Source organism: Oncorhynchus mykiss, chromosome 3 (genome assembly GCF_013265735.2).
Source record: "Oncorhynchus mykiss isolate Arlee chromosome 3, USDA_OmykA_1.1, whole genome shotgun sequence".
Taxonomy (NCBI): domain Eukaryota; kingdom Metazoa; phylum Chordata; class Actinopteri; order Salmoniformes; family Salmonidae; genus Oncorhynchus; species Oncorhynchus mykiss.
In genome coordinates, this window is record NC_048567.1 from 29,777,451 (window position 1) to 29,801,925 (window position 24,475).

Genomic DNA, 24,475 nt, shown 5'->3' on the forward strand with positions numbered 1-24,475 from the left:
GCCAGGAGAACGCTACCTGCCCCAATGCATAGTGCCAACTTTAAGGTTTGGTGGAGGGGGAATAATGGTCCGGGGCTAGGTCCCTTCATTCCAGTGAAGGGAATGACATTCTAGATGATTCTGTGCTTCCAACTTTGTGGCCACAGTTGGAAGAAGAACCTTTTGCTATTTCAGCATGACAATGCGTTCGTGCAAAAAGCGAGGTCCATACAGAAATGGTTTGTTGAGATCAGTGTGGAAGAACTTGACTGGCCTGCACAGTGACCTGACCTCAACCCCATCGAACACTTTCAGGAATAATTGGATGGCCAACTGCGAGCCAGGCCTAATCACCCAACATCAGTGCCTGACCACACTAATGGCTCTTGTTGCTGAATGGTAGCAAGTCCCAGCAGCAATGTTCCAATTTCTATAGGAAAGCCTTCCAAGAATAATGGAGGCTGTTACAGCAGCAAAGGGGGGACCAACTCCATATTAATGCCCATGATTTTGGAATGAGATGTTCAACGAGCAGGTGTCCACATACTTTTGGTGATGTACTGTAGTGTGACGGGCCATGATTCAATGGACGGACTATGTATTATGTGCTTCCTTTCTTGAAATATTGCATTCTGTCACTTATTCTGTCACTTGTTCTGTCGGTTATACAACTGTTCTGCAGCCAAATGATGATGATGATGATGATTACTGGGATAGTATAAGGGATGATGGTTGGCAATCTCTATCAAGGCCTAGACAAAGACTGTTATACAAGAATGTTTCTCTGCTTGCTGTTCCTCATTAAATGTCACAGTAACAGACAATAGCAGAAGATACCTTTTCCAAGAATGCTTCTATGTTCTCATGTGTGGATGTATGCCATTGAGTAATACTCATGAAATAGACAAATGGCCGCTCGGTGTGTATCAGTAATTACCCCTGGAGTCTCAGATGCAGTCACTGCAGATGAACTCTCTTCAGAAGGCCTCTATCCATCTTTTTCACATAGCAGAAGTGCCCCCCACATTAGACAGCTCAGTCACTTACCACTCCAACATGCACTACTCTCTCCACTCTCCCTGCTTGATATGCATGTCACAATGGTAATCTTGTAAATAGCAGGTTTAAAAATGCACAAGTTTCTCTGTGGTGCCCTCCTGCCTTTCATGCCACTGTGCACTTATACTTCAGTGGTTCGGTATCAGACACCTCAGGTAAAGCATGACTTCAAAGGGATATTCCACCCTGGGTGAATGGATCCATACGGCAAATGGCAACAAAGTTCTCCTTGAGCCAGTTCTGCAGAGTGAGTTTGGATACACTGCAGTGTGAAAAGTTTACCTTTCCATACCGGGAAGGATACAAATGTGAAACAACCTGAGAATATAATGTACCAATCCACTAGTAGTGCAAAACAACCTGTTAATACATAGAATTCCAGAGTAGATGTTCAGACCTGCATTCAATCTGTGCTGTACATTGTTGCAATACATTGTCGTCTACCAATCAGAGAGACAGCTGGAGATTTTAACCTGAGAATATGTTGGGTAGACTACAATGTATAGCATTGCCTAGCAACAACGGATTCTCGGGTTTAGTTGTATGAATCTCGTGTCTATGAATAATAGGACTCAAACAAGAGTAATGTAGTTTTACATTTTTTATTTAAAACTTTAAAATCATATAACCCATACAGCAAACTGTACAATTGAATTATTCACAGTGTGTTAAAAAGAAAATAACGCAATAGCTTCTCTATGATTTTATATTTCCCCATGTTTTACTTGGTTATTCTAACAATAGTCTTCTCTTAACACATACAGTTATTAGGTAAACAGAAAATGTTACAAAACGTTACAAAAAACTATATTCATAGAAATTCTGCATGTCCACAAAGAAAACCCTGGTCGGCACCAACATATTAACCCTATTATTTGAAAGGTTTCCTGTCAAACGATAGAAGCAGACAATTCAGCTCAGCTCAGCTCACCTCAACTCAAAACAAAACATAAATAAATGCCTAGCGCTGTGACTGTTTGATTGCTTAATAAAGTGTAACTCATTCTAACTCATACCACATACTGCTGCACATATTATGTGTCATTTTATTTTGTTCATTATTTTTATCTTCGATTTCATAAAATGTTGTAAAATAACTGGATTCACATTTTGGTATAAAAAAGACAGTATGCTTAATAACTGGGACTGATTGAATTAGCTGAACTAAAATCTTGGTAGTAAATTCAAATAATTTTATTAAAATGGATCACTGATGTCCATTTTCACCACAATTATTTCGGAGAGTATGTGGATTGACAAAAAAAAGCATTAAAGTACCTTGTGTTTGCAGTCAAAGGGGAATTCAACTGGAAGCCAGTCTAACCTGTAGTGTAACAACCAGTCTTTGCCCAACTGCATCATGGGTTTCAAAAGAGAAGAAAAGAGCCAGCTAGATCATACAAAATCTATTCTAAATGAGTTTCCTCTACAGTTTTGGGGAATTCAATATTACAACGTCACATACACCTCATATCAATATATTAGGTGCGATAAAATAAGATTTACATATAATATTCTGCTCTTGATGATCCTAATCCAATATAATATATTATAATCCATTCCAATCGAATAAATTAATATGGAGGATGGGGAAGTGGGAGAGGGGTACAGGTTAACGTGGCATGTGAAACCAAATTTAAATTAAGAAATTGTGTTTGGCTGAGAACAAAAATGTATGTATTTACCTGTAAAAATGTAGCAAAATACATTGTCTCCTGCTCACCTTATCTACATGTACTCTACTTTGCAGACGGGAGTTGATTAACATTTATACAAAGAGTTTCTACCAAATCGATAATAAGTCACACAGATTTAAGTTTCCTTGAATCTTTACATTGTTAATGTTGAAAAAAAGGAACCCAAGATAGTTTGTCTTTTTTTGTAAACCTCACAGAGGTATGCTGTCCCTTCAGCTCCCTATTCCGGCAGCTCACATAGACTGCTAGCATCCTACAGCTCAATACTCATTGCAGATATACAGTTCATAGGCGTTACAGACGACATAAACACAGAAAAACCAAACTTCAGATCTTCCGTCTGTTTGTTCATCTCATCATCTGAGCATGATATTGACTAATTGAATGATATCTATCTCTAGTGCACAGTATGAAAATCATATGCAAAACCAAAGGGTCTTGTCAGCCACTCAGAGCTTTCCGTAACGGTAGCATAGCGTTCGGTAACGCTGCTACAAAGCTTTTAGATCGGGCCTGCAATAAGAATAAGCTAAATAATTGTCCCAAGGACATTCACTGTTGCCGTGGCCACAAAGTAAACACACATAGAAGGAAGAGTATGACGACAGCATTTGTTTCTTACTCATACGGTCTCTTGTCCATTGTCCTCCGACCAACACACTACTAAACCAAGTCATTTACAGTCACCTGCGATTACAGAACTAAAACCAAACAGCTTAAAACAGTGACTATGAAGTCTGTACATCTGTACTGTGCTCTCTGCATTTCTTTCACATCACTGACATTTTTAGATTAGAGTGTCTGTTTAGCAGTCAGAAGGGTTAGAAGGTAATTCATTGCAAGCAGCAAAAGCAATTCAATGGACGCTGTGCGATTATAACATGGCTATTTCTAAGGGGCCTTATTGTAGAGACATTTTGGCAAAATGGAAACCGATGGCTAATTGCCCTCTGAAAATACTATATTGCCATGGATATTTTTAAGACAACTAAAAGCCAATGTAGACACATTTCTCTGAACTGTTTATTAAGTGGACATGGGCAGAGATAACCAACTAGAGATAACCAACTAGCCAAGCTAGCTGGCTAACTAGCTAGCGGACTATAACCCTAACCATAACCCTTCAAACATGAATGGTATGATTGGGTTTAACATAACCATAAATATGTTATGCTTTTATGAGTAAATCAATTCAGTTTATACCCCTAAATCGTACAGTTGTTCAATGTGTAAATGTCGAAAAAAGTAATGAGACCAGGTAGTTATTTTAGAGGACAATATAGACTAGTAGTGCAACAAATAAATATAAGGGGGTTCGTGTCCGTTTATCATTGGGAGCCAAATAAGAGTAAACACTTCAAGTTATGTACTTGCATTTTGGTACATGAATATGTTGAAGCAAATCACTCCTCGTTCATTATCCCATGGGTATTGTATATTTGTTTTTTGGGGCATCTTATCAAACAAAGTCATTACATCTGATAGAAACACATTACCCTGTGTTGTAAAGAGGGAAAAGGCCCTGGTTATTCTTCTTTAACATAGTTTAATTGACAAATTCATCCAATGTTTAGTTTTATTTTACGGGCATATCTTTGGCAATTGGCTAGTTCTTCATTTTTTTTTTTTCACATACTAAATTATCTGAACGTCCACAAAACATATGTCTGAAAATAACGTGGTGAAGCACATACAAATAGGGCCCTACATTTTGTTTAGTCACAATAACAAAATGGCACCATGTGGAAACGTTATTCATTTAACAATAAATCAACGTCTCCCCATTAAAATCTCGGGATAGCTTCAGTGATATCTCTCTCTCTTTGAACAGTAATGTTTCGTCAATTAAAGATAATCTGCGAACCTAGTTCACTGAGTGACCAATGCTCTCTCTCACTATGGGATTTGCTCACTGTTCGGATTCCATTGCTGTCATCTGCATGTACTAAGGACATGTTTATTGTAGTGGAATTATAGAAGGCCGATGGTCCAAGCCATGCATTTATAAACGCCTCCCACAAAATAGACAGTGACTCAGAGAGCAAATCAAGAACCCAATGTTATGTCTGTACAAGGTTTGAGGTAACATAATTTTCTGCTGCCAAAGGACCTCCAGACAAGATAAAAAAGAATCGTCAGAACTTTAACTTTGAATGGTCGTGATGTGCTATGTGTGAGATAACTGATCTCCCATCAAAACCCCATTTCCCTTGTCCGTCTGTAGTTCTTTTATTGCCATGCTCAACGAAGCCAACTCTGTCTTTATGCCATATGTCCAATAAAAAGGTTGAATCTTTGTTGTCAATCAAGGATTCCTTGGATATCTTGTGATTCCTTGGTGAGTGTATATTTTGTGTTACGTACGTAAACATCGGACTTGAATACAGATTATTTGGAGATGGTTCTTCTCCTCCACCTCACTCTCTCTCTTTTTCTGTCTCTTTTGGAATACATGGGTGAACGTTGTCATACCTGTGTCGCCGATGCTGCCATTTTGATAGTACCATGTTTAGATAGTGTTCCATGTTTCGTTAGTGTCCCTATGTCGCTGTGGTTGATGGTGAATCTGGTGATCCCCTCGATTCCATTGTCCCAGGTTTCGGGACCAATCATGCCCTCCACATTGCTCAGGAGGCTCTTTCTCTGGGAGGCGCAAACTGTCACGGGAACACGGGGGTCATCCCAGTGTTGCAGCTCAAGTTGTCCTTTCCCGGGAGTCGTCGGTCGTTGAACGTGTGCATGTTGATCACTGCATCCGTCTTGACCATGACCGGGACCTGGTGGTGGTGCTTGTGTTTCACACGCGTCCCGCAGGTGAACGACTGTCTGATCTCGTCCACCATGGCACTGCAGAAAGACCTCTGGGCAAAAAGGGCGAGGATGAGGGGAGAGAAGGGGGGGAAAGGGATGGGGGGTAAATGCCTTAGCTTTAAATGGTTCTGACAGCATAGAGTGTCAACAAAATCAAGAGTGCAAAACACATTTGCCACAGAACATTCATGCATGTTGTTCCTCTCCCATCGCTGACAGCCATGTCAAACTGCAACCCCCACCACATGCAACCCACGCAATGTGCACTGTTCCTGCTCTGTCAGATAAATTGAACACAGAGCCGTATTCTTACCCCATTACCTATACAAGCATGCTTGACACAACCCACTTAGTTGCATAACTCCAATCTGCGATTTACAACTGCTGAGATTCATGGTATTCTGACATCTGCAATGACTAATAACTGATTAATTCGGCATGCTCCAATTTGCAATTATGCCTGTTAAAATTAAATAAATGTTCTATTTTATGGCCAAATAGCACAGGGATTATTTGAGGGAAAGCAAATTCCTTTAATAAAGGGAACTAAAATGGACAGAGTACAGCTTGGATTTTAAGGTTGTGTTCATATTGTTAGAAATAAGCACAGTTAGGCAAGTGAAGGATCAAAAATTAACCAATATATACTCTACGTCATGCAAACAATGTCATTAATAAAATAATCACATCAAGTACCTAAATTACTGATCAACAATCTTGAATCAGATTCATGGGGATAATATCTACCTGCTCACGTTTCGCCGTCTTCCTTAGCTTGTATATGAATTCGGCTATAGCCACAAAGACGGAGAGAACCAGGCCACACGCCAGCACTATAAAGATCCCTCCCAGGTTCGGAATGCCCATGGGGCCGGCTTTCTCACGGCGCTCTTCATCCAGACAGCTGCTGCCGCTCCACCACTTCTCCTTGAGCATGTGCAGACGGCCATCTTCCAGGATGCTCAGGATGGCGATGGTCACTTTGTCCCGGTATGGAGAGCCTGTAAGGCAAGCAACAGGTCTGCTTTAGACTGGTTGAAAGATAATATAAACCACTAGCTGGATCTCGTTGATGAGGCCACAGGGGTGTTTTCACAACATATGGCTCAAATGTAGTCATTGCATATTAATATACAGTACCAGTCAAAAGTTTGGACACACCTACTCATTCAAGGGTTTTTGTAGAAACATACTGAAGACATTAAAACTATGAAATAGCACATATGGAATCATGTAGTTACCAAAATAAAAATGTATTTTAGATTCTTCAAAGTAGCCACCCTTTGCCATGATGACAGCTTTGCACACCCTTGGCATTCTCTCAACCAGTTTCACATGGAATGCTTTTTCAACCGTCTTGAAGGAGCTCCCACATCCTGTCTCAGCCTCCAGCATTTATGCTGCAGTAGTTTGTGTCGGGGGGCTAGGGTCAGTTTGTTATATCTGGAGTACTTATCCTGTCCTATCCGGTGTCCTGTGTGAATTTAAGTATGCTCTCTCTAATTCTCTCTTTCTTTCTCTCTCTCGGAGGACCTGAGCCCTAGGACCATGCCTCAGGGCTACCTGACATGATGACTCCTTGCTGTCCCCAGTCCACCTCCAGTTTCAACTGTTCTGCCTGTGATTATTATTATTTGACCATGCTGGTCATTTATGAACATTTGAACATCTTGGCCATGTTCTGTTATAATCTCCACCCGGCACAGCCAGAAGAGGACTGGCCACCCCACATAGCCTGGTTCCTCTCTAGGTTTTTTCCTAGGTTTTGGCCTTTCTAGGGAGTTTTTCCTAGTCACCGTGCTTCTACACCTGCATTGCTTGCTGTTTGGGGTTTTAGGCTGTGTTTCTGTACAGCACTTTGAGATATCAGCTGATGTACGAAGGGCTAAATAAATACATTTGATTTGATTTGATGTTGAACACTTGTTGACTGTTTTTCCTTCACTCCATGGTCCAACTCATCTCAAATGGGTTGAGGTCGGGTGATTGTGGAGGCCAGCCCTTACTCAGACTGGAGGTGTTTTGGGTCATTGTCCTGTTGAAAAATAAATGATAGACCTCTGAGCGTAAACCAGATGGGATGGCGTTTCGCTGCAGAATGCTGTGGTAGTCATGCTGGTTAAGTGTGCCTTGAATTCTAAATAAATCACAGACTGTGTCACCAGCAAAGAACCCCAAAACCATCCCACCTCCTCCTCCATGCTTCACAGTGGGAACCACACATGTGGAGATTGTCTGGTCACCTACTCTGCGTCTCACAAAGACACGGTGGTTGGAACCAAAAATCTCAAATTTGGACTAATCAGACCAAAAAACTGATTTCTAATGTCCATTGCGTGTTTTTCTTGGGCCTTAGCAAGTATTCTTCTTATTGGTGTCCTTTAGTAGTGGTTTCTTTGAAGCAATTTGACCATGAATGCCTGATTCACTCAGTCTCCTCTGAACAGTTGATGTTGAGATGTGTCTGTTACTCTGTATACATCTGGCCCTTCTTTGGACACTGTGCTAACAAACCTCCAAACGAGCTTCAACTCCATTCAACACTCCTTCTGTGGCCTCCAACTGCTTTTAAATGCTATTAAAACTAAGTAAAACATAGCCAATCTGTAAATAGCACACCCGACTACCTCACCCCATATTATCACTTACCCTCTTGCTCTTTGCACCCCAGTATCTACTTGCATAACATCATCTACACATCTATCACTCCAGTATTAATGCTAAATTGTAATTATTTTCGCCTCTATGGCCTACGTATTGCCTACCTCCCAACTCTTTTACATTTGCATACAGTGTACATAGATTTTTTTCTATTTTTTTTTTATTTTGTGTTATTGACTGTAAGTTTGTTTATGTGAATCTCTGTGTTGTTTTTGTCGCACTGCTTTGCTTTATCTTGGCCAGGTCGCAGTTGTAAATGAGAACTTGTTCTCAACTGGCCTACCTGGTCAAATAAAGGTTAAATAAAAAAATTACAAATATTAACTTGTTAATGTGAAGCATTTATTTGGGCTGGAATCTCTGAGGCTGGTAACTCTGGGTCTTCCATTCCTGTGGCGGTCCTCATGAGAGCTAGTTTCATCATAGCGCTTTATGGTTCTTGCAACTACACTTGAAGAAACTTTCAAAGTTCTTGAAATGTTCCGTATTGACTGACCGTCATTTATCTTAGCTTATTTGAGCTGTTCTTGCCATAATATACCAAATAGGGCTATCTTCTGTATACCAAGCGCATTAACAAGGAAAGAAATTCCACAAATTAACTTAAGGCACAACTATTACTTGAAATGCATTACAGATGACTACCTCATGAAGCTGGTTGAGATAATGGCACGAGTGTGCAAAGATTTCATCAAGGCAAAGGATGGTTACTTTGAAGAATCTCAAATATATTTTGGTTACTACATGATTCCATATGTGTTATCTTATAGTTTTGATGTCTTAACTATTATTCTACTATGTAGAAAATAGTCAAAATAAAGAAAAACTCTGGAATGAGTAGGTGTGTCCAAACTTTGACTGGTTTAGTAAATCAATTCAAAGTTTATTGGTCGTGCACACAGTTTTGCAGATGTCTTCGCAGGTGCATCGAAATGCTTATGTTTCTAGCTTCAACAGTGCAGCAATATATTTTATTTTATTTATTTAACTAAGCAAGTCAGTTAAGAACAAACTCTTATTTACAATGAAGGCCTACCGGTGAACAGTGGGTTAACTGCCTTGTTCAGGGGCAGAATGACAGATTTTTACCTTGTCAGCTCGGGGATTTAACTTTTCGGTTACTGGCCCAACGTTCTAACCACCAGAGGGCTATCGCACCTGTCGCCCCAAATATCTAGAAATATCTAGCAATAATTGAACAATACACACACAGTCCAAAAATTACAAAAATACAAAGAGTAAAATACAATAGTAGCACGGTAGTAGTTAGTCGAAATGCTCTGCATCGAAAGCACAAATATAGGATGAATGTGTTATTTGTTTCTGTCCAGCTTGAAGGACCACCTCCTACCAGTGTATCAGTGGGGGATGGTGCTTGTTGCAGGAGGTATGGAGAGCTGGAGAGTATTCATACCATCAGGAAGCTATTATATCTATTAAGGTACAGATGTTGTTACATCTTACCCATGGGAGTGCCTATTCCATAGCCTTTGCTGTCAATGACGCCTCCAACCTGGGTGAGGTTGCAGTTCCGCTGGGTAATGTAATCGATTGTGGTGGACTCCATGAGCAAGGCATAGTCAGACTTCAGAACCCTCTGGATGCCGTCCTCAATGGACTTGACCAGCGACGTACTCTGTTTACTACTCATGAAGGCCCACATCTTCTCAAAAGTAGACACCTTTGATTTCTGTAAGGGGAAGAATTGAAAGTACAATCAATGTTGAATCTCAGATTGTGCATTACAGCTGGTCAAAGGGGCATTGAGTCTACACAGTTTTTTTTTTTTAATTAACATGTTTTCTACACCGTGTTGATCCCATTACACGATAGCCCTCTGGTGTTGAAAATACTCTGGCAATCTTCGAGCTGTTATTATCCTTTTCCCATAATTCTCCATTTCGAGAAGTATATAATTGTACGAATAAAGGAACGTATTGGAGCCTTGAGCTCCAAGAAAAGGAATAAACTGTGCAATGCCACTTTAACATTCACTCCTTTCAAGTCCTATATCTACTTTGACACTTATATACTTTCATACATCTATTGTTTATTTTTTAATATAAAAAGTGACTTGTGCCACTGGATATAATCATTTAGGAAGGGGAGGTAATGTCATCTATTTTCATCCACAGGAAATAGTGAAAAATGCTGGATTCATTTAGTTCCTCTCTATAAGCCTTGCGTTTGTCTATGTGATATTTCATTCTACTTGACAAGGGGTCAAATGTTATTCCATACCTAATTTCAGATAATTACTGACTCATCACCATAGTCATTTGAAAATATGAAGGATGTTAAAGCTCTTTTAGTTACTTAATTCCTGCATTGACGGTTAAAATGTGATTTTTATTTATTTAGACGTGCAGGTGACACACAGAGAACATCTGATTGTCAAGATAGCATAGTTCTACTGTAAGTGTTCCAGAGATTACAGTGCAAAGATTTACTTTGCCCTACAGTGCCCTTCCATGCAGTGTGGTTTGACATATCTACAGCTACTCCCCGACCTCTTCAGTATTTATCAGTTCCCTCATCCGCTTCAGTCGAGCTCGTTAGCCCTCCCAGTGATAACGAGAAGGAACCGAGGGCACTTGAGCTCTGCAACTGATGAGGTAATTATAGACACCTGTGTCTCCTCTGACTAATAACACTGCAATCATACCTGTCACTAATCAAAGTAAACACGCTTAAGGAGTAAAATCCACTTTTTACTGTTCCGAGAACTTACAGCAAGTTCTTGACTAATTGTCAATAATCTTTCATTTAGATAAGGTTCAAATAGATGTGTATAGCTCAGGGTAGACAGGCAGCCATTAGATACTAAAGGCCCTAATGAGGAGATGATGAGTAGGATAAGGTGTGTTTCAGTAGGGGCTGGAGCAAAAGCCTGAACACTCAATAGCTCTCCAGGAAGAGAGTTGGCCACCCCTGGTTTATACCATAGCCAGTAGTTCCAATGGTTAGGCAACTGATGACTCTAATTTGGTATAATCACAAATTCTAGTTACTCCATGGACCATGCCTAATCTCTCATTGAACTCCATGTTAATCAAGCCTCCTGGAATAGAATGGTTACTAATGTTCTCTTTCTCCTCCAGTGGATTTGTTGGTGGTCACTGGGAATCTTTATGCGGGTGAAAATTCTATTGGTGGATATTCTGATCGGGACATAGAGCAACTGAGACATATTGCTAACAGAGAGTAGAAAGAGAGAAATTATGAATAATAATATTTGTAACACACTTTTCACAATCCCAAAGTGCCAATAAGTATAATATTAATTTAATGTAATATGAATAAACCAATATAAAGGAAATAGGGATGATGGAAATATCAAATGAGAGAAGTCAACTAAAAATACATCCTCAATTATATTGTCAAGGCAGGGGAAACTACAAAGATACTCTCTTTAGCAGAGGCACACATATTACAGAGAATATTTGAAAGTGTAAAACTGGGACAATCACCCTGGGTAAAATGATCTGTTCTCGTTGCTATTGTGTGCCATAAACGTATGGACCTTCCCTTGTCCATAAAACATTTTCCATAGCACTGTGTCCAATATTTTCCTTTTCTTACACAGAAAAAGAGCAAACCCTTACATGTTATTCAGCACCACTGTGACAGCATCTGAGGCGAAACTCAAAATAATAAAATAAAGCTGAGAACCCTGCAGGGCAAAAGCTGAAACTTTGGAATAAAAAATCATTATGGAGGATCACATCAAACAGCGTGGAGAAGTGGAGAACTTGCTTTTGCAGCGGGAATTAAGATCTAACTGGAAATAAAAAAATAAAATAAAAATATATATATATATTTTGTGGAATATGATTATTTTATTTTATTGAGAAACATACTGTATATAAAAAAGTACGGATCCAGCATCTTGTCTCAGTTCTTCATAAACACGTTTTATGAGAATATAACTGTGTGTACTCAGCGTGCTTCAATCAATGGGGCTGTATTTAAACTGCTTAAAATGACTGGAGAATTGAAATGAAGAGATTTAATTATGTTCTTTTCAGATAATATTCCTGGCAGATTGTTTATTTAACACGAGTAATGAAATCAACATGAAACAAAAGCACAACTCAAAACCAAAGCAGACAGTCTTCTAAGATACATACCTTGAAGAAAGACATGGTGGCACCGTCTTTGACCACACCATACTCAATCTTGGTCTGCTTGGCGATGTCGTCGGCAGAGTCCACGGGCGACTCCATGCGCTCCACAGTGAGGAAGGCGGCCAGGTTGGCCGTGTAGGAGGAGATGATGATGAGGGTGAAGAACCACCAGATGCCTCCGATGATCCTGGTGGACAGGGCTTTGGGCATCAGCTCAGAGCCTGGATGGCAGACAGGGTGAGGGAGAACAACGGTCACCTTACAGATACACTATAGGTGATTGTTTAGTTCACATTTTGGCTTGAATTTTGCCTGCATGGTTCATATACATATTCTATGAAATATGAGGTCATTTCCAGACAATATTTCTTTCCATTTAGGGGACCCATTTTGACTCGAGAGTACCCCCAGAGGCGAAAGTTTATTATAGCCTTTATAAGGAAGACGTTTGACATCACATATGCATCTTCTTTATATAAGACTGTTACAGAATATAACAAACACAATGGTTATATGGTTGCTTTTTCACAGAAAAGGGATTCATGGAACATACACACTCTTGGTCTTACTCAAATTCTCAGATGGAAAACAACTAAAGGGGCATATCTAAGTACCTGGCAGCCTTCCTAAGTTTGGAAGGCTGCCATTATATTTTAATTTGACTACAATTGGCTGATTATGAAGGAAGAGGCTCAGCACAACCTTTTGGGGGGCGATCCCAAACTCTAATGCCAGATACAGTAGGATTCCTGGATCAACACAAACCCCCAGTCTGGGTTGAGAGTTCATTTAAAAATAATGGTCATGTTCCAGGCTGACAATATTCCAGTTGTGTTTCATGCGCCATTCAATGGTTGTGTGCAAGTTATCGACTGCAGAGTCAGGTATCTGATTGCTATATCATATGATGAGGTTAGTTGCAATTTTAAACACCTATACATGTATGGTGAGATATCATAATCAGGTCACAATCAGGTTTATTGTCCTACAAGAGGAAAATCCTAGCACAGCTCACACATGAATGCGTACCTGCCCATAGAGGGTAGCTACATATAATTGTTCATTATAGTGATAACCCCCGGGATAAAACTCCCCCAGAGGGGCGCAATGCGACACTTAATTGACCAGTATCTCCGAAATGACTGGAGGAGATCAAAGCAGTAATGGAGTGGGTGGTCTGGGCTGTAGATCTGGCATGCATCTGCAATATAGTCAGCCTGGAACGCGGCCTCTGATACCACCAAGCTTAACAGACAGAAATCTATTCTGGCGTTTTTGAAATAATAAACTGACACGTGTTAGCTTTTTCGCTGTGGGGTTTCATAAAGAAACCAGACACTAGGCCTGCGTCCAATTAAAATAATGTCACCAAGACAAAGAAGTCACATCTAAATGTGATCCTGCTCTTTCTTTGCCTTTGAAATGTTCCACCTCCTGTGCCACGTATGTTCTATACGCTTTCTTTTATTTGGGCTGTTGCATGCATTTTGAGATTACAATGTGTCTGTTTTGTATTCTTCTTTGCATGATTTTTAATTGTGTAGAGCAGTGTCTCACAAAGAATGCATGCATAACATACATCCATTTGTGACAACTTACATTTGACAGGTTGAAAATGTGTTATCAGTCTCAGGACATAAATGTTCAATTACTTAGGTTGGCCAGACTGCCTCCCACAGCATTTAGTATGACATTGTGAGGTCCTCCGTCAGATAAATTCCCATATATCTTTTTTACAATTGCTTTTTGACTCACGGCTAAAGATACTTTATTTTCTGTCCCTGTCGACGCCTAAAACAACCTCTCCACCAGAGGTTGTGTTCAGTGCCCTCCACTACTTTACTGAGAAGATTTATGAGGGCAATTTTGAAGAGTAACCACCCCACTGAGAGGAGGTAAAGTGGTCAGCTTTTTAACCTTCCTTACCCAATTTGATTGGATTTGTCCTTTGCGATTTGACAGCCTTTACACGGTGGCTAAACAAGGCCAGTACAGTAACGCTCCAAGGTAAGAACTATCACTTAAGAATAGGAGAACACCCAGCTCAGCAGTCAAACTGGTAAGGAACTGGAACTGGTAGCCCAATTGGATTCCAGGCCGTAAAATGCTGTTGTCAGCTGGAGTGCACGGCACCTAGAACACTCTAATAAATACAACAATAGTGCCGCCGAGGAAATAAAACCTTGTCAATGCATTATACATCTCCTTGAAGAAGAACTTCATGTCTTCTAAGCCAAAGAAGTACACATGTCCTTTCAGAGCAGAAGACAATGACGCAGTTCCAGTCAACAAAGCAACACAATCTCAGTGACTGCAGGGCTGCTGCAGCTAGAATGGCTCGGTGCTGACATCATAGCTTCAAGTAGTAATGTAATTTGAAAGGCCTTGCAAAACACGATGGCAAAAAAATTCCAATCTAAAGTATGTTACAGGATGGGGGATGTGACTCTAAATACTACACACTACGGCAAAATGGCAATGTTATTGAGAAAGGTATTAGGCTCAGGGATGCTGAATGAATGAAGGACATTCTATTTTTGTGCCAAAGAACCAGTTGGCAACCCATCCCTTTTGGGATTCGTTGACACAAACAAACATTACAATCATTTGCTGTGATCATTCTGTGATAATTATTGATGCTTGCAATATTGCATACAGTGGTAACATTTGCCGTGATCCACCTGTGTGAAATTCATGCGTTCACAGTACCCCTTATCAACCATAGTACAACATTCGACTTGCAAAAAGCATTCATAACTACTCATGGCTCCTTATAACAGCATTGACAAAAGCACACATGCTTAAGATAGATTCACAATGCATTACACAGAAGTGTCTGATAAAAAAAGGAAACTGCTTGCTCCATCGTCAGTTTGAAAAAGGACAATCAGAGCCTTTCTGGGAGTTATATTGTCTGTGGATTTAGAAGCACTGAGTACTATTAAATGCAATGCCCTGGCTTTCTCTCCATATTATTTTCCCCACAACCAAAGCTTCAACTTAACACCAGGGAGGCACCTCTTCCCGTGAGAATCATTACCTGCACTTAACATTCTCTCCTTAGCGGCCTCGTCACATAAAAACACGTTCTCTACGCCAGAGGCTGTTAGAGCTTGTTAATCTCTTTTTAAATACTGAATGTCATATAAACTAAAAATGTTTTCCAAGTTGAGAAACTCTCTTCTCCTTATCGGGATAAGATTACACAGATAAGGTCAAAACAATGCAATATTTTGTACAGCTTATGTTGCTTACACATTTTGCGTATCAATATAGCAACTTATATTCATGTTTCACCCGTTTTGCAACACCCATCAGACACTATGTTTGCCATGAGAAAAGCCTCACACGGCCCAGAGCGCACCTCGTTTGAAGCATGCAAGGTGTGCTGTTACACCTCTCCATGTTGTGTGTTCTTGTTTTGTAGGACACCTCACTCCCACAGACAAGCTGGCAGGATTTTGTTTTATTAGGCTGTTCTTCCTCTTCCAAACATGTCAATAAAATGGCTTCCTCCTCAGCGGCTGTTAGGTGAGTTTAGCAGCAGAGCATAAGGTGTCTGGTGTGTATAACAAAATGCACCCTTTGGATACATACTTGGACCATTTGTATCAGGGCAGAACACATAGCTCTTTCCAGCAAGGAATTAAATTCAGTATATTTCTCGACCTCCTTGGTTTTTCTTTTTTACGGTTTGAGTGTGAGCACCTGCTGAACTCCATGGTCCTTTTTTCTCTCACGCACCGGCACAGACCCTCAAACTTCTTTGCTACAGACAGGTAATCTGGCATTTTCCTGAAATGCCAGATGGCCAGTCCGCACCTGGCTACAGAACACATAGGTGCCAAAATTACTCAATACTAGACCGTAGATAAATGTGCGCAGGCAGCACATGGTGCTCCAGGGTGAAGACTGTTATTTCTGCATTGATAAATGACACGACCAATCGATTAGATCATATAAAGGTTTGTTATAAGGAACTGGATTTTAAAAAACGCATTTTGTGTTGGTATGTCTTCCAGAGAATCAATGTTTGACCTACTTTTTTAGTTAACTGCAAATGACGCAGGTTTTTTCTTTTTTTTTCACTTTCACTAAGTTGGATTGGGAAAAGGTAACATGTTTAAAGAGTAATTGTAACCTGTTAACGTAATTGTTCTAAGCGATTCCAGACCACATTAGCACTATGATCTTAAAGGGATAGTTCACCCAAATTACAAAGGTAGATATCTTTCTGGTTTTGTTAACCTTGCTACTGTCACCAAATGCATTTTTTCTTCACTTATGTCCAAAGACCAAAGCAAGTCAATATCCCAGATGAAATCATTTTCCGTGTTTGATGTCCCAAATCATTTTACAGTAACTGTATAGACTCTTAGACCATTTTGCTGTATCAAGTAAAATATCCTGTTGTATGGTATGTAATCTGGGGGAACAACATTAACCTGCTTAGAGGAGGACAGTATTCAAAGGAACAATATTCTTTACCAACACAGGTGGTTTAAGTTTTAAGTTCCAAGATCCAAGTGGTTGACCTACCATTCCAATGACAAAGGACTATCAATCCTGTTCAAAGATGAATCACCAACTTCCTGTTTTGCTCGTTCCTCTCCTCCCTCGCATATTGTACTGTTAGACTCCTAGCCTCCACTCACAATGCAAATAGTCAGAGATACCATGCAGCTACGCGGGAGAGCTGCCGAGGAGTACAGCATTTGTGCTTAATGGATTGTCGCATTTTCTCTCCTTACCGGCAGAGATCCACCGTCGAGCCTCCCTAATTTGTCTTGTTACATTGAGGTTAAACATTTTATTAGTAGCTCTTTTTTTTAATCCTCGGCTGACTTCATTATGTCAAAGCATTTATGGGGCTCCATTTGCTTATGAATGTCTTTAAGGGTGGACGAGGCGACCGCATTAGCGTGGTGTCGCCGTAATATCCTTCCCCTAACCTTCCTCAGATTTGTGTAAGCTTACACAGAAGGTGGGATAATTCAAATAGGTACTTTGGGGGTTGGGGAAAGACTAAAGTTAACTGTCTTTCTCTGGCATAAGAAAGATGCTGAGAATTGACATATTTTAATATTATGAAATTATGCATAAAGTACAATTACATTGCACTACTCCAGCATCATAAAAGGCCCAAGTGGCATTTTACAAAATGTAATTTGTACCGAGAGCTGAGCTGTGTGTCGGACATAGATTTCGACAATGGGTCTTTGGTACGAGCACTCGGGGAAACACAACAATATAAACATCAACCTTGTGGCCATAGCCAACGCCAGCGAGGAGTGACAGCTGGCATTTGTCAGACACGTTCTCCAACTTACCCTTTCGTCCCAAAACACAAACAGCTGTGTTATGGGGGAAACAAATGCTACCGTGTTTTCTGTCTTTACCTGCCACATTCTGACAGGTGTCTGACACCTACTTTCTCTCACCACTCCTGTTTCTATGAGCAGGCAGGGAGGTGACAACAGCTTTCTTTTGTAATGTACGTCTGAGCTCCAGTTGTTCCTGACGGGCAAGTGTCTTCTAAAACAGTCTCGAACATGGAAATGAGGTAGCTTGTCAGTTAAAGAGGTGGAGAGAGGGAGGGAGAGGGAGGGTGGCTGCGCAGAGGAAGGGAGTGGAGGGGGGACTGTTGCTTTTGACATGTGAAAGAGGGAACAAGCTAGGCTATACCATACCTTGCTGCATGAGGGAGCCCACACCGAACCAGAAGCTGTTAAGGAGGGTGAAGTTGTTCTCCACCACATCGGATCCGGGATTGCAGGGATGGGCGTCGTACCATTCGTACGGACTGAACCTACAGGGAGACAGGTGGAGAAGGATATCAGGAACAAAGGCTCCAGTGTACCACAATTTCGGCATAATAGTGTATTGTTACTGTGGGGCTCAGTTAACCCTGACGAGGCATGGGGAAAGAGATAATGTGCATTAGAATTCAATCCCTTTCTCACCAATATCAATATAGAAATAATGGGTACTCATGTAGCCCGCTATACAGAGAAAAATGAGTTCAAAGGAAAACTATGGCTCAAAACAGTTTAATAATCAATGATATAACTGTGTCCATACTGTAATATGGGGATGGGGGGTAATATAGGGACTTACACAGATCTGATATATTGCTCCCAAGTTTACATGTATTATGCATGGGTATACCTATCTTTGTTTCATTTCATACTCTTGGCCAGTAATCCTGTGGCTTTTGGGGTGAACCATAGTAATGCATCTCAAATTGGTTCTAATAAGATGGAACAGAAGCTGTGCTTAATAATACATTCTAGTTCTCTGCATCGAAGGCCTCTCTGCTGGGTATAGCACTCCTGATGTGTCCTTGAGCCGAGCACTTAACCTGAATTTCGCCTGACAAAACCACCCATGAAGCGTTAGCCTACAGTGTCCCTAAAGATCTGTGCAACTGTGGGCACAAATTACGGGGTGCAAAAGGAGACATATTTTCTTATGGCTTTTTACCCACTATACAAACAAAAGTCAAGCTGTAAAGATGTCCACTTTTATTGTTTTCAGTAACTTGACTGTTAGCGGGTGCATTTGACATAGCATTTGTCAGTTGTGTTGACGTGCTCTTATGTGTCCTTGACGATAGCTGTCTGTCAACCCTGTTCAAATCAAAAAGTTTGCCGTACCCTTATATATCTCTGTAGATATCTCGCTGTGCTCAAAGGTAGCTAACTGTACACAAAAAATACCACTTTCAGGACGACAGATATTGAAATGTCAATTTGGGATAGAACGAGGCATGCAACGCTGAAAATGTAGTAGTATAAAACCTGCGAAGCCCATGGTTCCACGTACTCTGCCATTTAGTGTAACATCTTCTCAAAGTGCTCCACACCATCAATCCTTTAATGTACATGAAACAGTCACTTTTAAAGGCAGCTGGAGAGATAAAACATGCTAAATGTCAGTGCTTTCCCTTCCTGAAATTAATTTTGAAAATGTTTTCAAATACGATCTGATTTATTCAGGGTGTTTTGCTGTCAGAGGAGAGGAGAAGAAAAGAAGGCTTAGATCCTTCGAAGCCAGATAGAAGCAGCATATTTTAAGAAGAGATGTTATCTACTGGCTTTCATGAACGTTAGTCAATGAGTGGAGAAAATAAGGTAACTCTTTATTTGGAAAGTCTATAGAGCATCTACAAATGGACTATCAGTAACATTTCAAACTTCATATCCACTAACCCTAGCACTAACCGTAATCTTAACCCTTACCCTTATTCTGAACTTAACCCTAACCGTAACCGTATCAATCAGTTGCTATCAACAGATAGTTTGTTGATAGTATGATGCTCTACAGATAGACTATCCGGATTATCCAAATAAAGTATGACCGAAAATGGTCCCGAAAATAGTCTATTCAAAAAGAAGAGAATAAATCAAGACCTTTAAGTTAATGTCAAATGCTAATAACATTTCTAAGTGAGAATCATATATATTTGGTGTCAATAAAGTGTCTTCCAAAAACATTTGTTCATTTAATGGAATACATAGCTCAGGAGACTGGTTTGCATCTCCGCGTTCCTCCATTTAATGGGGAAGGTGTTTAAAGATGGCGGCGTCCATACACTAAATACAAATGAGTTGTTTACCAAATTCGCTATATTGTACATTGCTCTATGTTACAATTATTTTGTATCGTCATTAGCACAGTATGTACAGTATACATGAACACAATTTAAGCAGACAATTTGAAAAACCAAAAAAAGTAGATTGTGCTGATTTATTGGCGCATTGAACCATGTCGCGCACCGTAGTTTGAAAACTCAATGGATAGTGGTAAAACCATGACGTCATATCTGAATTCCGAAATCTTTATGCACCTTCGCCATTAGTGTGTTTTTCATTCAATCTGGTCCTCTAAATAGTATGAATGAGAATCAGAAAGCAAACCCTCGCCTCTCCCTCATTCTAGACAGACATTGCAGAAGCACCTGAAGCGGTAACTCAAAGAAATTGAAACTTGGCCAGTGTGTTGCTATTTGAAAAGATAAGGATGACCGGGGGAAAAACTGCATTATTACACTCTTTCTAGAGCGTAAGTTCTTATCAACATTGGCATGGTATAGAAGTCGTATTTTTGTCATCTGTATTCCACTGACAATTTTTATCTTATGGAATTTCAAAAATACATTTTCCAGGTCCTGGACAGTGTAATGCAGCATTGAAGCTTGTGATGATTTATACCCCCCTAGTTACATCCTTAAAGTGATCCCAGGTTATAAGAGCACTGATAAGGCAAGTGCCAAATACCGGGCACTGCTCAATGTTTTCTCTCTTTCGTACTTAGAAAATTGTTGCTTGTGATTTATTTTCTGTTTTCATACTTCTGTAAGCACTCAAGTAGATTTCCCATATTGTTGACCTATGGTCATGGACTCCAAGATGGCTGTGGAAAAACATAAGGTTTAGCTCTTTCATAGTTCTCTTCTCGTGGGTGCCTGCTCAGTGACAAGGATGATGATTGTCCAGAAAAGCTTTTGACTTCAAATTTGTCTGAATTGTTTTAAACTATAGACTATCAGTACAGTATGAGTCTACCTAATATTGAACACATACATTTGCCTCTTTCGTCAAAGCGTTCTGGTTCTTCCAACATCTCAAGCACCCATACATCAAACTGCTATTTGAGCCTTCTTTTGGCTCTAAGCACTTCTGCTCGCTTTCTAGGCAGGTCTCCAAAGAATGATGCAACAGTCAGAGATGATTTTCTACTTGTACTTACAAAAATAGGGTGCTAAAATGAGCTTGTAAGCTTGTCTCAAGACATAATGGGAAAGGGTTGAGGAGCGCAGCTGGCTCCTCTCAGAACCCCAAGCCCCTTCAAAAGAACTTCCTCAAGCACCACTCCGCATTTGGAGGCACCAGGAAGTGGTGAGAAGCAGTGACAATGACGACAGAAGGCGAGCAGGATGCCTGCAAGTGGCACATGGGTTCTTTTCTTTCTCTCTTATGTAAATAATTCCATAGAAGGTCTCAGGAACACATTTGGAACACATAGGGAAATACTGAAAAAATCAGAGATACCCTGATCTCAATCAATGCTAATTTCAACTTTCAATGATTTGTGGGGAATGTGGAAAAGATAACAAGCACAGGTAAATGTTGAGACATTTTTATTTTCATTATCAAATTTCTTTCTCCAGGTATTCGGCAGGTATTTATTTTTATACATTTGAAAGACGAAAGTTGTTCGAAGAAGCATTACAACTGCAGATAAATTATACAGGAAATGCTTTGAATTGGAGAGTATAACTTCGCTGGTGGTTTGCTACTCTCATCTTTTTCTTCCACTGCTGGGCTCCACAGAGAGCCCACGCTGACATAACTGCCTTGATCACTACCCACCAGCTCACACAAAATGTAGGACTTGTACAAATTGAACATGGGCCTACCGCTGAGCCGAGACCTTCTCTTACCCCCAACTGATGGAATCACTTGAGACCATCATTGACTGACTCAGTTCTGCAGAGATTCAGATTGGCCAGCCTCAATTTGTGCACTATATCCTTCCAGATAAAACATTTACACATCGCTGCAACAATACACAGTTGGGGGCATTAAAACGTTAGGTTGCGCCTTGGTTTTGGCATGTTCAACATGGTGCTCCCCTAGTGAGAGACAGTGTTGTCACAAATAATTGTTTAACTAACTTTTTTGTGCCTGCAACTTAGCCCAACAAGTAGAATATACAAAAACATACCACTCAATAAAATTCAATGAACACAAACACACAGACAGGCAGAACATGAAGTAGCCAAGAAAAGTCTGGGACTCACCTGGCGATGACGAAGAGAACACAGCTTACGCCTAGGTAGGCCAGCAGGATGTAGACCCAGATGTCAGGGGTCATGGGGTTGAGGAAGGAGAAGAAACCGTTGTTGGTGGTGTTGGGCTTGCGGTACAGGATGCTGATGCCCATGCTCATGAAGGGCTTTGAGAAGTCCACGACCTTCTCACGCAGGTAGGTAATGGTAAGAGGGGCCACAGCCAAGTCGGCTCTCTGTAGGAGAGACAAGAGAAGGGACGATCAGTCAAACGATGAGACCCTTTCACTTGCTTTATTACCGTTGTTACCGCAAAGCCAAAAGACTGCTGAACAGTTAATTAAACGGCTACTCGGATTGTCTGCTTTCACCCCCTACCTACAGTACATGTACATAGCGTTTCAATCAATCACCTAACCAAACCGACATGTACATATTACCTCAATCAATCACCCAACTACCTCGTACTCCAGTACACTGACTCGGTACTGGTAATTCTTGTACGTAGCCTGTATATAGACTCATTATTGTTATTTTAGTGCTATTTTATTTGTATCTATTTGTTAATTTTCTTACTTTTTAACTGCATTATTGGGAAAGGACTCATAAGTAAGCTTTTCACCGTAAAGTCTACACTTGTTGCATTGATTTGATTTGAGCTTCTTTTGCTGGTACTTTCATATGTTCTTCAGGTATCTTTGAAAATCATAGATCTGCATGAACCATTGTTGTTACACCAAAAAGGTACATGAAACTTGAAAACCAGTTTGAGGAAAAATTAAGTACATTACATTGGTAGTTTCATAACAAGTATGAAGTCCTGTAACATATGACATAATTTCATAAAATCAAAGTTCTATTGAACTTCACATCAAAGTAATTTTGCAGAGATCACAGGTTGCCCCCTCCCTCCAATTATTCGCCAATCAATTTTTTACATAAGAAATGACGAACACCTGCTCTAATGAATCACAAGAAACAAGGGCCATTCCCACAAGCCTTCCCACCAGCTTCTCCCCATGCCTCCACTATCTGGAGCCTGGTGCCTTCTGACTAGGCTAATATAGCGCTCTGAGATTCTGCCCTGGCAGGGTCTGAAGGTGAACGTTGCGGCCCATGATTTTGCGTCTGGCTGCATATTCAGAAGGTTACCATTTACATTGCCTCCCCCACACCTCAAACACGTCAGGGTTGGACAGGAGATTAATGAAACCAGATGCTTGGTTCACGCTTGGATAGCTCCCTTCCGCGGAAACTAAGGAAACTCACAAAGGGGTTTGGGCCAATCTCTTTTTCTTCCTTTTTGAGTGGTGGCATAGCAACAAAGCTCAGTGTGGAAGCACCAGAACATCCCTGATGGAGATCAGTTAAATTAGGTATTGGTGTGTACATTGGAAAGTGTGGAGGATGTCTAGTCCTGCAGATCATATGAAGGTCGGAATTACCAGAACCCTGCTCCCTGTAAGCTCAGAAGCATTCCAAGAAAGTGCTCAAAAGTATTCCAAGAAACAAATGTAGTTGATTTGTACTACCCAACCCAACACTTTTATTCGGACAATGAATTGCCCCCCCCCCTCCAAATGTGTAATTTGTAATGTATGGACAAGGCTGACAATGCATTTCATCAACCCCCTTAATTTCTTAGCTTAGCTAACATTACAATGTAGAGCAATAACCTCTAAAATTAGAAATAAAAAAGCTTTTTGGTGTTAAGAAAGTAACTCATGGACATTTTTTTTGCTGTCGCGCCAACATAGTTCAGTCACTTCCCCCTTCCAAAAAAATGACTAATTACTATTCTAACATTCAGAGCAGTCAATGGGGGTCAGTATAAGAAAATAGTCGAACTCCGTGAGTGACCGTTTGGATTATACCTGTGCCTGTAGCTAACACTGTGGTGGCTAAACACAAGAAAGCCTAACAAAGAGAGACGGTGTGGGCACAGTCAATCTGTCATGTGGTGCAATCCACGGTGCCCTCATTAAACATTTACGTTTACAACACACACCCGCTTCTTCTGTTCTCTGCCGTCGACCTCAGCTTTTCAAGCTAGCTGCCACTCAACCGGAAGACCGAGCAGCAGGTGATCCCAGCCAATCTCAGCCATCCCTATGGTGCGCTAATATACACGCTGCACGGCTATTTTCTGCTTAGACACGTATTGCGGAGCACACGTGTGATAACCTAATAGTACCCTGCTGAGTGCCACATGGCTCTGTGTTATCTGTGGGCGCGCAGATGGTATTGTAAGCTTAGAGCTGTGCTACCTCCATACTGCCACACCTGATAACATTCTGTAGGATTCATACAATTACACCAACACTACCGGTCAAAGATTTAGAACACCT

General features: G+C 40.6%; 1 protein-coding gene across 1 annotated transcript in view; it reads right to left on the reverse strand.

The window, feature by feature from the left end:
- Positions 1-1,624: 1,624 nt before the first annotated feature.
- The window catches only part of LOC110517528 (glutamate receptor ionotropic, kainate 3), a 122,087-nt gene continuing 99,236 nt past the window's right edge, over positions 1,625-24,475 (reverse strand). Inside the window, exons 11-16 of the mRNA XM_021595539.2 lie at positions 22,140-22,363; positions 18,025-18,143; positions 12,338-12,555; positions 9,672-9,897; positions 6,294-6,547; positions 1,625-5,596 (exon numbers count right to left, since the gene is read on the reverse strand). Coding sequence (XP_021451214.1) covers positions 5,396-5,596; positions 6,294-6,547; positions 9,672-9,897; positions 12,338-12,555; positions 18,025-18,143; positions 22,140-22,363 — 1,242 coding nt within the window. The 3' untranslated portion in view covers positions 1,625-5,395. The remainder of the gene's footprint in view (positions 5,597-6,293; positions 6,548-9,671; positions 9,898-12,337; positions 12,556-18,024; positions 18,144-22,139; positions 22,364-24,475) is intronic.